This window comes from Podarcis vaucheri (assembly GCF_965113315.1).
Source record: "Podarcis vaucheri genome assembly, chromosome: 1".
Classification (NCBI taxonomy): domain Eukaryota; kingdom Metazoa; phylum Chordata; class Lepidosauria; order Squamata; family Lacertidae; genus Podarcis; species Podarcis vaucheri.
In genome coordinates this window covers 43,840,920-43,855,400 of record NC_138759.1, presented here as the reverse complement: position 1 = coordinate 43,855,400, position 14,481 = coordinate 43,840,920, and the positions used below count along the sequence as shown (strand labels likewise).

Genomic DNA, 14,481 nt, shown 5'->3' with positions numbered 1-14,481 from the left:
CCATAGGGATAGCCCTGTTAATCTTTCGCAGCAAGAGCAACAGTCTTGTGACACCTTACAGGCTAACAAATGTTATTACTGCATAAGCTTTCATGGACTAGAGTCCACTTCATCATATACAGGGTACATTATGACAAGGGATGGGCCTTACTTGGGGAGGGGTGGGAATTCAGATAAGCCTGGAATCAGTTTTTAAGGCTCTGACATAAGCACAATGATTTGATGTGGAAACAGAGGGCAACACTGCCATTTTAGGACAGAATTTCACTTATAAGAATGAGTGGCTTTATCAGTGACTTCAAAAACGTCTCCAAAGTAGGTATGAGGAAGAGGAAATCTGATTCAGTTCTCACTTAAAGGTGAGCCTGTAGACCTCCAAATTTGGTAGATAGATTGGGAAGGATGGAAATTGCAGTCTGAAGGAATTTCAGATCCTAAAGAAGATTTTAGACAAATAGCTGGCAGATCTTGGTTGTAGTCATAGGTGGCAACTCCATGGGGCACTGGGTGCCTGAACACCCATAAAATTCCCCATAAAGGGGCTAGACACCTACAAATTTCAGTGCCGGGGCCAATCACGCTGCATCGCACACATGGCCCCAGGCACCCACTGTCACGGGGCCAAGTTGGTACTCCTGGTTGCAGTCATCACAAATGAACTAATTTCTGTTTTGATTTATCAGTAAAGTCAGGTGAGGTGACTGAAGAAGTGTCTGAAGTAGAGGAAGACATGGGAAACCTGGATGAAGAGGAGATTAAAAAGATGCAATCTGATGAGGTACAATTATTGCTCTTAGTTTAAAGAACTCTTGAAAAGTAACTTTTTTTTGTTTTTTAAAAAATCTTCCTACTTTCCTGCTGTTTGGGAGAATTGAGCTGGTCCAAGACATCGTGCTGCCTGGAAGTCTACACATTCCCCACCCCCTGTTCTCTATGGGCCAATTAGGAAGTCCCTGTCCTAGCAATACTGCTGAGGCAGGGGAGCAGCTGCACCCCCCCCCACCCATTTGTGCACTCCGGTCCTCATCCGACTAGAGAGACACACAAAGAAGATAGCTTGCTTCTGCATATCTGTGCTTCTCCAGCTGGATCAAAGCCAACTATACTCAAGGAAAAAGATATGTGGTTCTCATTGACTGTTCTTCTGAGTTCTACCCACTACTTTCTGATTCTGTTTAGGGCTCTGTCTGCCACTGGGCTTTATCATTTTGTCTGTCTGTTTGTATGATATGCCTTTTCCTCTAACTGTCCTAATTTTGCTTAGGGTACTGCAGGTCTAGAAGTGACAGCATATGAAGAAATGTCCAGCCTGGTTAATTACATCCAGCCCATCAAATTCGAATGCTTTGAAAACTCAGCACGTAAGCAAAGATTTATTGTCTCTGTCCTATTGAATGTCATGTTTTCAGGTATTTAGAGCAAGATACTGTATCTGCATGCATTTAGATGTCATCTATAAGCTCCACTGTAAAGGTTGAACAACACATTACATGCTTTTGGAATCCTGGAAGTCTTCCTAAGGTGGTGTGGAGCAGAGAAGGTGGCAGCCCAAGAAAGGTGTTAAATACCTCCCTCTTGCTGATTCTGTGCTCCAAATCACCTACTTCACAAAACTGTATTTCCTTGAAACAAAACAAACTAGTTGTTAAGGGTTTTATTTTAAGAAAATGCAGTTTTCTTAAGACTGGACAAAGGTGGTGTATCTGGAGGGGGAAGCGCAAATAGGCCAGGTGAAATCCAGAACAGGCATAGATTTAGGGCAGAGCAAGGCAAGGTGCAGTAGAAAATGCATCAGATTTGGAGCACAGTCATGCAGCACTAACCAAAGCTACTAACCAGCCTCCTAATAGATTATTCCTTCTTCCCTTTTATAGAGGTTATTAGGAGGCTAGAGTTGCAGAAGGAGGTGACCTGACATCCCAAAGCTACGCTGACCTGTAGATAAGTGTTCCTGGCTTGCAGCCCCTGAATCTGATGCTTTTCTTCAGTATGGCTGTGTAAACCCAGAAAATTTTCCCTGTACCTGGAATTACTCTGGTATCTGCCCCAATGTAATTGAGAACTGAAAGGGAGAAGATTGCATACTTGAAACCATATATCATGAGCCATGTTTTCATTACATCTGCCAAAGCATATCAAAAGATTCATGAGCTTGGGTGAACTATTGAGTGTCCTTGAAAGGATTTATGGAATTGATGGGAAGCCTGATGAAATGCAGAGCTTCCCCCCCTCCAAGTTTTGATTCCCAACTGATTTAGTGTCAGACAAAAATCTGGGGGCTTCTGAATCCTCATATTTTAACTAAATAAAATTGTGGACTGCTCTATGCTACATAAAACTCCTGGAAATGGAACAAAGGACTAATAAAGATTATGCACTTACTATAAAACAAGCTGCTTCTTCTAAAAATATTAGGCAACAATAGCTGATTCTATTCCAAAAAAGGACCAGCAGCTCCAGATCCTTTATACCAATTACTTCTAAGCCTTCTGCCCCTTTCCTGAATCTAGAGTACCCATTCCCATCTTCAATCATAGCAAAGCAATGGAGGTGATCTCACCTTAACATAAGCAGAGAACTACTGTCACGCTATTGCAGAAGCCACACATGTGGCAAGGCCTCCTGAACTAGGGCAGATAGGTGGACAGGTTAAATGCATGAAGAAGAAAAAGAGAAAGTAAAAATAAATAAATGTCATGGACAGGTGCAGAAGGGACACCGTGGAACACTTTGCAGTGAAGTTATGGGACCATCCCTCTAGGTTTCAAAAATGTGTCAATAGTCCTTCTTGCAAGAAATGCTGTTTACCCACAGATTTGATTAGCAGTTGATTACTGGTTACTCTCACAACCAAAACACTTGCTCAGGTGATACTGTCTGAGGGCTTCAATGCTGCTTAAGCGATTCCTTTGGGAAACTATCATGCAGAGAAAGGTCCTCAAATCAACCTCCATCAAAACCCAAATCAAACAATATTTCTTAATACTCTGTGTCAAAGGTTCATGCATAGACAGTGTCTTTATTTGTGAATAGCAAGGGGCTGATAGTGAAGAAAAAATGGTAGAATAGGAGGATCTGGAACACTGGGCATGATTTATGTTTACCTTGCTTGTTCTTCCAGAGAAGAACCGGAGTTATGTCGTTTCCTCCTTCACTGAGATGAAGGCTTATGACCTGCTGACCAAATCGCCCATCCAGTTTGTAGAGTATCCTTTTTCTTTTTTCTTTGGTGCACCTGCAAGTGCACCTATTCACATATTTAAAAGTTTGTTCTAGGTCATGTCACATGCAGCCAATCATAATATTACTGTCTGGAAACAAGAGGTTGTATCCAACGAAGTTGTCCTTTTTGCACAAGGACTTACTATGAAACTGAACATATCTATCTCCTCTCCCTGTGTGGTCCTACACACATACACACACACAATTTGCTCTGCAGGATTTAGGGAAACCCCAGAACAGATCTGAGAATGCACTGGGGAGGAAAAGGAGACGCTTTGTTCACACAAGTGGAAGTCCTTGCATGAACAGGAAAACTTCAGTGGATAAAATCTACTGCTACCTTCCATGACTCAAGGCCTGTTCCCCAAATGGGTGTTCCTTAGAACTATTATATATAAGGTGTACCTATTGATTTCTATAGGATTCGCACAGAAGTTTTTGTTAACTTTGCAGCACTGTGATATTAAACTTTAGTAAACCTTTAAAAACACTTTAGCTGTGTAGTGTTCTCTTCCAAGTGCTGGCCACAGCAATGTGAGGTGGGGGGGGGGAGTGCAGGGTTCACAGCAAAGTTTCATGTTCCACCAAACGAGAGCCAGGCAAGTCAAGGTAAATAAAAACTCCAGACTGGTGAAGCAAGGGAAGAGTCAGAATATAGGCAGCACCCTGGACAGCTCCATGAAAAGCTCATACTGGGAACCCTGTAAGAGAAAAACTGCCAAGGGCATATATACTGCAATAAACTTCGGAGATGGGACTCCTATTAGGAAAATTCAGCTACAACAAGAGGCAGATGAGCCGAATTTATCCCAAGGGTACCCGGATGGATTCTTCTAACTACATGCCTCAGATGTTCTGGAATGTTGGCTGTCAAATGGTGGCATTAAACTTCCAGACAACTGGTAAGTGGTGCACCTCCTACATCCCCTTCCTGTTCATAGGCGATCAATAATTTTCTGACTCTTTTAATTTCACCACCACCACCTTCACTACCCTGCTATGTATAATTCTTTCTTTGCCTTTTCTCTTTTCTTTTCTTCATTTGTGTTCCTTCATTTATGTTAATTATTATTACTGGGTGTCCCCCCCCCATATTGGATATTTCCCAATATCACCCCAAAATGCAAGGGGTCAACATCAAAGCTTGCCGCATTTAATTAGAGATCTTTCCAATGCAAAGTCTCCACAGATGTTTATAGCCACAAAAGAAAGGGCTGCCAGCTGTGCAGTTTGGCACACCTGATTTTTGTCATCCCCTCCAACCTACCGAAGCCCTGCTTCCTTCCCAAAACGCTGCTCCTGAGAGTTGGGAGACCCTCTGGAACAGAATGAGGTGAGGCTGTAGTATTGGGGGGAAAGACTGGTGAAAATTAGGTGCCCCCAACTTGCTCATGGAGGGGCTTTTTGCTAAATTAAAGCTACCTTTGGATATAATCCAGGTGTCCTTTCAAAGGAAGCAGGGGGGTCAAAGGACTGCCTGTAACACAAGTGAATCTGTTTCCTTTTGCCTCAAGGGCCAGTCCAGAGCCATCTGATAGAATATGGCAACCCAGAAATGAAGTTTCAACAGGCATTTTTTACATACAGAGATATAGATATAAAAGTGACCCACAGTGACTTACAAAATGATACAAACATTAAAGCCAAGTATAAAAAAACCAGAACAAAACTAAAAGCTAAAAAACAACCCCACAATATATATAAAAAGGCAGGTTTAACACAGAACACAGCCCACCCTACTAAAAGTTAAACAAGAAAGAGACCACAAGTATTCCTATTACCCAAAATCTGAGATTGATAAGGACAAATTGCCACAGGGTGATTTTTGTCCCTGATAGAAATGACTATATAGGGCTCAGAACTTCTTAAGACTGGGAATATATAGGAAGCAGGCAGGGAGGGACATTGGAAAACAGTGGCGATATCAATACTTCCTGATGGAAAGGCAGAAAGGCATGACTTCAGGGTGAGAACCTTAAAGGCAGGAAGCTAAATCAGCATACATAGAACAGTAAGTGGAGCTCATAATGTAATTCAGGCAGGAGGGCACTAACCTCTTTGGATATTGAATGGCCAGGTACAACTGAAGTAGAATTCACAGATTCTATTCAGAGCCAGTGTGGTGTAGTGGTTAAGAGCGGTAGTCACGTAATCTGGGGAACCGGGTTTGCGTCTCCGCTCCTCCACATGCAGCTGCTGGGCGACCTTGGGCCAGTCACACTTCTCTGAAGTCTCTCAGCCCCACCCACCTCACAGAGTGTTTGTTGTGGGGGAGGAAGGGAAAGGAGATTGTTAGCCACTTTGAGACTTCTGAAGGGGAGTGAAATCCAAACTCCTCCTCCTCTTCTTCTTCTTCTTGTAATGGGGGGAATGGAGTATATATTGCGTATATTGACAGTACGAGTGCAGCACTTCATCTTGCCTACAGCAGTTTCCATATGTTGCTGGTGCAGATGACATTAGCAGATGCTTGCTGCAGTGCTAATATAGCAAGTCAGAGCACATAAGGGATGCCTGACCTGCAGTGGATGTGTAATGTAGTGCAACATCTGTGACCTCCCTCATAGCTGCAGCCTTGCATAGTTTGATCTACTCTCATTTCACTGTGAGGAAGGGAAGGGGTTCAGTCTCCCTTGGAACACAATGGCCAGTATGACTTCTGTTCCATCTCTTCAGTAATTTTCCTTTCTTCCTTACACTCATGCATAGAAGAGCAGAGTTGTGTGATGAGGAGAAGAGTGGGAGGAAAAGGAAAGGATAAAGTGAACAGATGGGAACTTGCAGGGAGGCAGTGTAATAAATTTGGGAGAAAGGGAGGCAGGATGAATCAAAAAAAGTACACAAGAGAATGAAGGTGTCGATGGAATTGTAAGAGGAATGGGGCAAGGAATGTAATGAGAAAGTGGACTGAGGTGTTCATTTCATTTTAAAACTGGATATCCAATAGAAGTGGCAGGAAGATGCAGTTTCCTCATTATCTTCCATTCTTCCTTATTAGTTTGATTTATTGTCCTATGTATCTCAGTGCCTGTGTGCAAACATCCACCAGCACTTTACTCATGAATGTATCATTTCCATTTAGGAGAAAGTTTTATATCATCACATGTGACAAGTACAGATGTGCTTCTTTCACCACATGTGTACAGTCAATTTGCAGCTTCCCAGCATGTGTACATGGAATGAAGCAGATGTACAGCTTTCATACATGATGGTGCCTATATATATATATATATATATTTCTACACATAGGTGACATCAGTGTTGGAACATAATTATTAGTGAGGTATACATCTCATGAAATAGGCTGCTGTGTGGAGTTAACTCTGCAATAAACCGATTAGAATGCCATGGGGTTTACTCCTGAGTAGATGTGTGTAGAAGTGCACTCATATAAAGGTGCCAGAGCAGATAAAAACAAATGGGCACTTTCAGAATCTGTGCTGGAACGTGGCCCTATAGTTGAAACTTGAGTAAGCCAACAGGTAACGAGATGGCTAATCCCCTTTATGTAAAGCACACTGAGGACTTTGAAATGAATATGCTGCTGAAGCACAATTTCATCTGCTTTTCATTCATACAGTACATACATACTAACAGACACTCCTGCCTTTGTTTATTCCTGTTGGCCTGCTCCCTTAACAGATATTCCCATGCAGCAGAACCTGGCTCTCTTTGAATTCAATGGGCAGAGCGGCTATATTCTCAAGCATGACTTCATGCGTCGCCCAGATAAGCAATTTGACCCTTTCTCTGTGGATCGCATTGATGTGGTGGTGGCGAGCACACTCTCAATAACAGTAAGTAATAAGCGCTAGGTTGCTTCTGGATTTAGAGCCCTTTAAACAGGGGTATAGTCTGAAGGCCCACTTATCACCCAGCAAGGCTCTTTGTGGAAAAATGCACCTGCAGTAACCTGCAAAGTGGTCTTTTGAAAAAGGCTAGTTTCCTTCCGTGTTTAAATGTAGTGAGTCAAATGAAAATGGAGAATGAGCAATAGAAAGATGACACAAGTAGCACTAAAGCAAGAAAATGCATCTGAAGGATTAAAGTAGAGAAGAACCACAAACTAAGGACTTTTCCCAATGAACCAATTATTGTGTAATCCTCCTGATTTGTTTTCACAAAGTTTGCATGGAGGTTATACAACATTGTACTGAGCAGTTGTTATCTCACATTTGGCAGCTTTTCAGTGTTTTCCCATCACTTTCCTTCCTGCAAAAAGTTCAAGTTGTGAGATGAGGGGGGATTGTTGCACCAGAGTGCCAATTTCACTTTAATTGTGCAACATGAATTTTGCCAGTATGTAATTGAATTCCATCTGCAATATAGTGACAGTCTCTAATGATATAACAATGGATGATGTAAACTGGGTTTAAGTAAATGCTACATTGATCTTGTTTCCATGTATTCGTAGATACTTTCTGGTCAGTTCCTCTCAGAACGTAGTGTGAGGTCATATGTAGAAGTGGAGTTATATGGACTGCCGGGTGATCCAAAACGCAGATACAGAACCAAGATGTCACCAAATGCCAACTCAATCAACCCTGTATGGAAAGAGGATGCTTTTGTCTTTGAAAAGGTAACAGTGCCTCATGCAACAGGTGTCTCTTCTAAGAACAAGCTTCTTTGACAGTTCTAGACTTCCATGGACTGAGGTCAACTTTCAAACTACAGTGTAAATAGGGTGTGTGGGGTTGAGTGATCTAGGAGCCACTTGCTTATATTTTACATTTTCTTTGACAACTTTCATGCACAGCGTTTTTTACAATACTTATTTCTTCATAGCAACCTTGTGAGGCAAATAATTGACATTTCTATTTCACAGATGGAGAACTGAAGCTGAGAGACTGAGGCTTATCCAAAAATTACCCACTGAGCTCTTGTCTGAACAAGCTTTTTAAAAATAAAATATTCCAGATCCAAGTCCACTGTTCTTATTTTATGAACCCACAAAATATTTTGTTCTGTGCTTTTAAAGTGGAACTTGCAAATCAAATGGACTATGGAAGTATACACTTACTTTGTTGAACTAGAAGGCATCTTAATTTTATTTCCCCCTCATGTATAAATTTGACAGCGTTGATTTGTATGTTTTAGTTAACCCGGTCCTCTTGTATACTTGTAATAGTAAGGACATTTCTAGTTCTTAGTTTTTTATCTCAGAGAAGGTTCTTTTTTCTATTAAAAAAAACAACCCTTTTATACAAATTCCCCTGAACCTCCCATAACAGAAGTCCCCTCCTGCTTATTCTCATCAAAGTAATTCTTAAGAGCTGTCTCAATTCATTCTCTAATGTCCTGATTAGCAAGCAAAGCTGGTTTAAGAGACCAGGAATGACTCATTTCTAACCACAAGCACAATGTAAAAGAAGTTGAGCCAGTCGTGTGATCTGTAATTTTTATAGAGCCAATATTTGTGGATGTTACCATAGCGAGTAGTGAGCTGGAAGCCATAACAAAATTGATTCAGGTATTTGTTTTAAATTGGTATGAAATGAAAAGCTCACATCTGTCAAGTCAAATTCACTCTGTGTATCTTGCAGTCCCCACCTCTCAAGGAGGTGCAACAGTTTTAAGTTCCCTGCGATCATTGGAGAACAGACGCTGCCTGACATGTACATTTTGTAGTGAGATTCCCTAATGTTTCAGTTTAGATCACCTCCTAAGATAACATCTTCCTGTGCAAAGGAATGAAGTTTTTATAGTGGACGGTGAGGAAATTTAGTTGTCTCTTGTTCAGGACATAAACTTAGCCCACTGTGAGCTGTTTATTTAGGGTTATCATGTTTAAATCAGCCATACTCCTGTTTCAACATTATGAACCGTATCTCATACAGTCCTTCCTTCTTTCCCAAAACACATATTCCTTATCACACACACTACCTCTGGTTATAGGGGGGGGGGGATTGTGTGCTAAAAAATCAAGACAAAATAAGGAACACTAAGCTGTTTTGTATGCTTTGGCATTTACTTAGAATCAATTAGGCTGATACAATGCTGCCAGCTATAACCTACAGGACACTAGTAGGTTAAATAAAACATAGTCCGTTATTACAGGGAACAGAGCTAGCAAAAACAAATGAGCTGGAAGTATAAAAGAAAATACTTGGACAATCCAGGAGTTCATGATTCTTGAGAACTCCATTTTCTAAAATATTTTAAGTCAATTGAAGATAAGCATCATTTGATTCTTTCTTGACAGATTTTGATGCCAGAGCTAGCTTCTCTCAGAATTGTGGTTTGGGAGGAAGGAGGCAAGTTCATAGGGCAACGTGTCATTCCCATCACTGCTGTGCGTTCAGGTGAGAATGGACTATTTTTGAGATTTCTGAAAATGGACTTACTTTCTTCACTAGATCATTTGGTTGACTGGTAATTTTTCTGCATGAATCCATATGCCCTTCATGTGTTATAGGATATATGTAGAAACTGCTAGTGGCAGTGAGCTTTGTATTTGTTTCATATCTCTCTCTCTCTCTCTCTCTCTCTCTCTCTCTGTGTGTGTGTGTGTGTGTGTGTGTGTGTGTGTAATCTCTGTTGATATTAAACTTGATGCTTATTAATTTTATCAAATGCCCTCTGCTTCTTCCCTTTCTATATAACTCAATCATAGCTGCATCCTCTGTTAACTGAAAAATCTAGCAATTTAGTCTATTTGTATATAAAAGCTGCTTGGTCATTTTGCCTGTGCTTTTCTAGAGTCCTTTCACTAACTTCTACCCTATCATTTCCAGAGCCATAAATATTCATAGTGAGAATGTGTCATGGTTTGTATATGGAAATTATTGTTTTCCTCACCAGACTGAGACATTGCCACAATTAATTGAAATGAGCGGAGCTTCCACAACTATAGCTCAGTTGGTAGAGCATGAGACTCTTAATATCAGGGTCATGGGTTTGAACCCCATGTGGGGCAAAAGATTCCTGCATTGCAGGAGACTGAACCAGATGATCCTTGTGGTCGCTTCCAACTCTACAATTCTATTATTTGTGATTCATAACTCCTGGCCATTTCAATAGGACTTATACAGGATAATTTCCCGAGGGCCTGTGCTCCATGAGTCAGCTCCCATGCCCACCATCCTTACTGGCAGGGCCGGCCCATCCATGAGATAAGGTGAGGCAACCACCTCAGGCAGCAGGATCCAGAGGGGCAGAAGAGCCAGACTCCAAGGAAAGCACTGTTGCAGCAATGGTTGCAGTGTGCACCTTGGAGGTTGGATGCGTCCCCTCCTCGGTGCCTACCCCCCACCATGCCACCTCCACAGCAGCCTCTTGGCAAATTGGAGGTGCTACTGGTCTCCCCACACACTTAGTTCCTGATGTAGATCACTACTGCCCCTTGTTTCTGATGTGGATCTTCACTCACCCCTTCTCCCCTGGTGGGGGCACCATTTTGTGGTTCACCTCAGGTGCCAAAATGCCTTGGGCCAGCCCTGCTTACTGGTATGCAGAACCTGCCATTGCAGGTGACTTGCTGCACCTTGCATCATCTGAAGCTGATTTCTGATTGCCTCCAGCATTTTCCAAAACAGTCCCTCAGTAGCATTCTGTTTGCCACCTGTTTCTATTGGGATATGTGCTTTCTGTTTTAGGCTATCACCATGTTTGCCTTCGTAGTGAGAGCAACATGCCACTTACAATGCCTTCTCTCTTTGTGTATGTGGAGATGAAAGACTATGTTCCGGATTCGTGGGCAGGTACCGTATTCCAAAAACCTGAAAGAGGGATGTAGTTATCTTTTTTTGTTTAGTGGCATCTTCATAATATCTACCCCAGAGCAATTTACAATGAAAAGAAAAACTACAATGATAAAATGTACAATGGCTCAGTTAAAATTGATACAAAATAGCAAATGACGTATTAATTAAAACAGCAGAATGAAACCTGCAGATATTAGCAGAGTTTAAATTGCATCACCCTTATAATATTAAAAATGTGCATCATTCAAATGCCTGAAGAAATAACAATGTCTTCCTATGACATTTCACCGAAAAGATAATCCAGCAGATACCTGGGAAGGAGTTCCATATTGGGGGTGCCACAGATCTGCCTTCTTGATCTGCGATTGTGGTGACACTCTGGGAGGGGGCTCAGTAAAAGTTCTTAATATTTGGGCAGGTTAATATGGAAGGTGATCCTCACAGTATCTGGATTCTGTGCCGTGAAGAATTTCAAAGGTTAAACCACCACCATGAAGAAAAACGAGTTAGCAGTGTAGACCTTACTAGAAAATGGTCTGACCATGACAACTGGATCACAACAAACCCTCCACTATTGGCACACTTTCACCAACCCATTACAAGCACCAGATCCAGAATGTGACTTGCCAACTCTGTAGGACCTTTGACAACTTGAGGCATGATGGTCAGGTGGTCATTATTTGTAATAGTTGTTTCTTAAGGGCTGGCTGATGTATTCATAAATCCAGTGATTTTCATAAATTTCTGGGAGAGGTGAAGTGGAAATGTGTCCTGAAGTTCGGGTCATGTGGGTAGCCATCTCCTACCCATGAGGCATGTGCCCCAAGAGCACCATTGCTTAAAGAGATACACCCCCTTTTCAGGGGGTGAGCCAGTGTGGTGTAGTGGTTAGAGCGGTGGACTCGTAATCTGGTGAACCGGGTTCGATTCCCTGCTCCTCCACATGCAGCTGCTGGGTGACCTTGGGCTAGTCACACTTCTCTGAAGTCTCTCAGCCTCACTCACCTCACAGAGTGTTTGTTGTTGGGGAGGAAGGGAAAGGAGATTGTTAGCCGCTTTGAGACTCCTTAAAGGTAAAGGGACCCCTGACCATTAGGTCCAGTCGTGACTGACTCTGGGGTTGCGGCGCTCATCTCGCTTTATTGGCCGAGGGAGCCGGCGTACAGCTTCCGTGTCATGTGGCCAGCTTCTGGGTCATGTGGCCAGCATGACTAAGCTGCTTCTGGCGAACCAGAGCAGCACACGGAAACGCTGTTTACCTTCCCGCTGGAGCGGTACCTATTTATCTACTTGCACTTTGACATGCTTTCGAACTGCTAGGTTGGCAGGAGCAGGGACCGAGCAACGGGAGCTCACCCCGTCACAGGGATTCGAACCGCCGACCTTCTGATCGGCAAGTCCTAGGCTCTGTGGTTTAACCCACAGCGCCACCTGTGTCCCTTAGTCCCTGAGTCCCTTAGACTCCTATGGGTAGTGATAAAGTGGGATAGCAAATCCAAACGCCTCTTTACACCAGTTTAAGTTCCACTGGGCTCAGCATAGCCAGCTGGGATGTAGGGGATGCTGAGCTGAGGATGAGAGAGTTAAGCCAGTGTAGCCCAACTGTGCTGAAAACCCCTGGCTTATCCAGATATATGCTGAATCCTAGCCTGCTCATCCTGACAGAACTTCATTAAGGGTTCCTCCCTTAATGAACCTGTACTATTATGCATGAATCTGGAGAACTGAGAGACTCAAAACTCAGGATATATGATCTCTAACATATTCCTAGAAACATAGCAGTAAGGAATAAGTAGGAGAGGGATGATATGAGATTGTTGAAAATCCTGGATTATTTCCCTAGATCTCACCATGGCGCTCTCCAACCCAATAAAGTTTTTTAACGCACATGACAAAAAATCAGAGAAGAGCCAAGAGGATACTCCTGAGGTGAGTTCCACAGATACTTTTATTTATTTACCTACTCAGAATAATTGCATTCCACTTTCACTTGCACAGTTCAAGGTGACTAACAGCAGAATTCATGCAATAAAAGCTAAAGTTACTGCAAATGGGGCATATCAAAAATGCCTGAAGTAGTAAGTAGAGAAGACGTGGAGGTTCCATCTGGGTTTTATTTGCTTAGGGGAATCAAGAGCAGGAATGTGGGAGGGGAACCAGTTCTTAAAAGGAGACTTTTTCGCCCTAGGAGGGGCCTACAGGCAGAAGCTGGCAGCAGAATTTGGATCCTGAGTAAAGTTCAGTTCCCAAGAATAATCTTAAAATGATGGTCCAGAATTCTACCCATTTTGGGTATTGCAGAGTTGGCTTGAACCACATGCAATTAATTTTACAAGGGGGACACTAACTGAAAGGAATGAGTGAACACACTTGGACTTACATTTTTATTAGTTCCCTGCATGTGTACAATGACATCACAGCATCCTATACTGTGCATCTTTAAATGTGTGCATTTTCATATTGAATTAGAATATCCATTTTCCATAAAAGGAGAGGCAGCCCCAAATGCTAGTTTTCTCCATGGAGAAGCTAGCTACTGGCAATTTTAAAAAATGTTCATTCATTGGGATAGGAAAACCTACACCCACTAGATCTTTTTTAAAAATTCAAATAGGATGTATCTGGGGACTATTTTTCACATCAAAAGCAGTTGCTTCAAGCATTACATACCGCATTAATTGTATCTCCAGGATTCTTTGAAAGAGTTAGAGATGGGAAGGCATTCTTAGCATTGTGTTTGAAATTATTTATGCCACTGCAGGCAGTTAAGGTTTTAAATCAATGGATGGCTTTGACTGATTGACCAAGTTAATGGATTAAATACTGCAGTAGCACACACTTCCATAGAAGGCTCCTGTGCCTGGCACATTAGTACACTACTGTACTAGTAACCACAAGCATCACCTTTCCCTGCCACAAGCTGCAATGCAATCCCCTCAATTCTAGTGTATTTATTGCTTGTTCCTGAATCTCCTGTTCTGCTTGCCTGTTCAGCCACATAGACACAAGCCAGTGTCTCCTCAGCTTCCAGCAGGGACAAGACGGTGCCACCAGGCTAAAACCCAAAGTCCACAGTGATGCAAGTTTGCAAGAAGATTAAAGATGTACCTTATGGCTCTCTCTCTTATGCCTCCTATAGTTTCAGTGTGGCAAAATACACAATGCCACAAAGCAAAACTGAGGGGAAAGTGTCCAGTTGTTTCTAGTGATCCGTTTTGCTTTAACTGATGCACAATTAATTTTTGTTTTAGGGGCCTGACTTGCAAAAAAGTCTTTCAACTGTTCAACTCAATACCAACGGGATACATAATGCCACAGGGACCTTTAGTACTCCTCCTTCAAACGGGCCTGGAGGTAATGCTATGGATATGGTTGGGGCAGAGCACGGCAGCTTAAATATACGCTGTTCAGATTCTGAAAAGAAACGATATTGATCCAGGAGACAAGAAGCAGGGTTGACATTTCTCATTTCATTGGGACTCACTTAACATGCTGGTTGTGATCAATTTCAATGGCTGTTATCTTTCACGAGACAGAATAAGCTCACTCATCTGTC

General features: G+C 42.3%; 1 protein-coding gene across 3 annotated transcripts in view; it reads left to right on the top strand.

Annotated features, from left to right (window-relative positions):
• PLCB2 (phospholipase C beta 2) overlaps positions 1–14,481 on the top strand; it is a 52,476-nt gene that overhangs the window by 28,332 nt on the left and 9,663 nt on the right. For 2 of the 3 annotated variants that reach the window (XM_082239408.1, XM_082239409.1), the window contains 10 exons: positions 684–778; positions 1,265–1,361; positions 3,122–3,206; positions 4,000–4,124; positions 6,865–7,019; positions 7,637–7,801; positions 9,425–9,524; positions 10,818–10,922; positions 12,769–12,854; positions 14,177–14,279. In XM_082239408.1, coding sequence (XP_082095534.1) covers positions 684–778; positions 1,265–1,361; positions 3,122–3,206; positions 4,000–4,124; positions 6,865–7,019; positions 7,637–7,801; positions 9,425–9,524; positions 10,818–10,922; positions 12,769–12,854; positions 14,177–14,279 — 1,116 coding nt within the window. Of the gene's footprint in view, positions 1–683; positions 779–1,264; positions 1,362–1,874; positions 3,098–3,121; positions 3,207–3,999; positions 4,125–6,864; positions 7,020–7,636; positions 7,802–9,424; positions 9,525–10,817; positions 10,923–12,768; positions 12,855–14,176; positions 14,280–14,481 lie in introns of those variants that run through there. The other variant, XM_082239410.1, reaches the window with a different exon arrangement.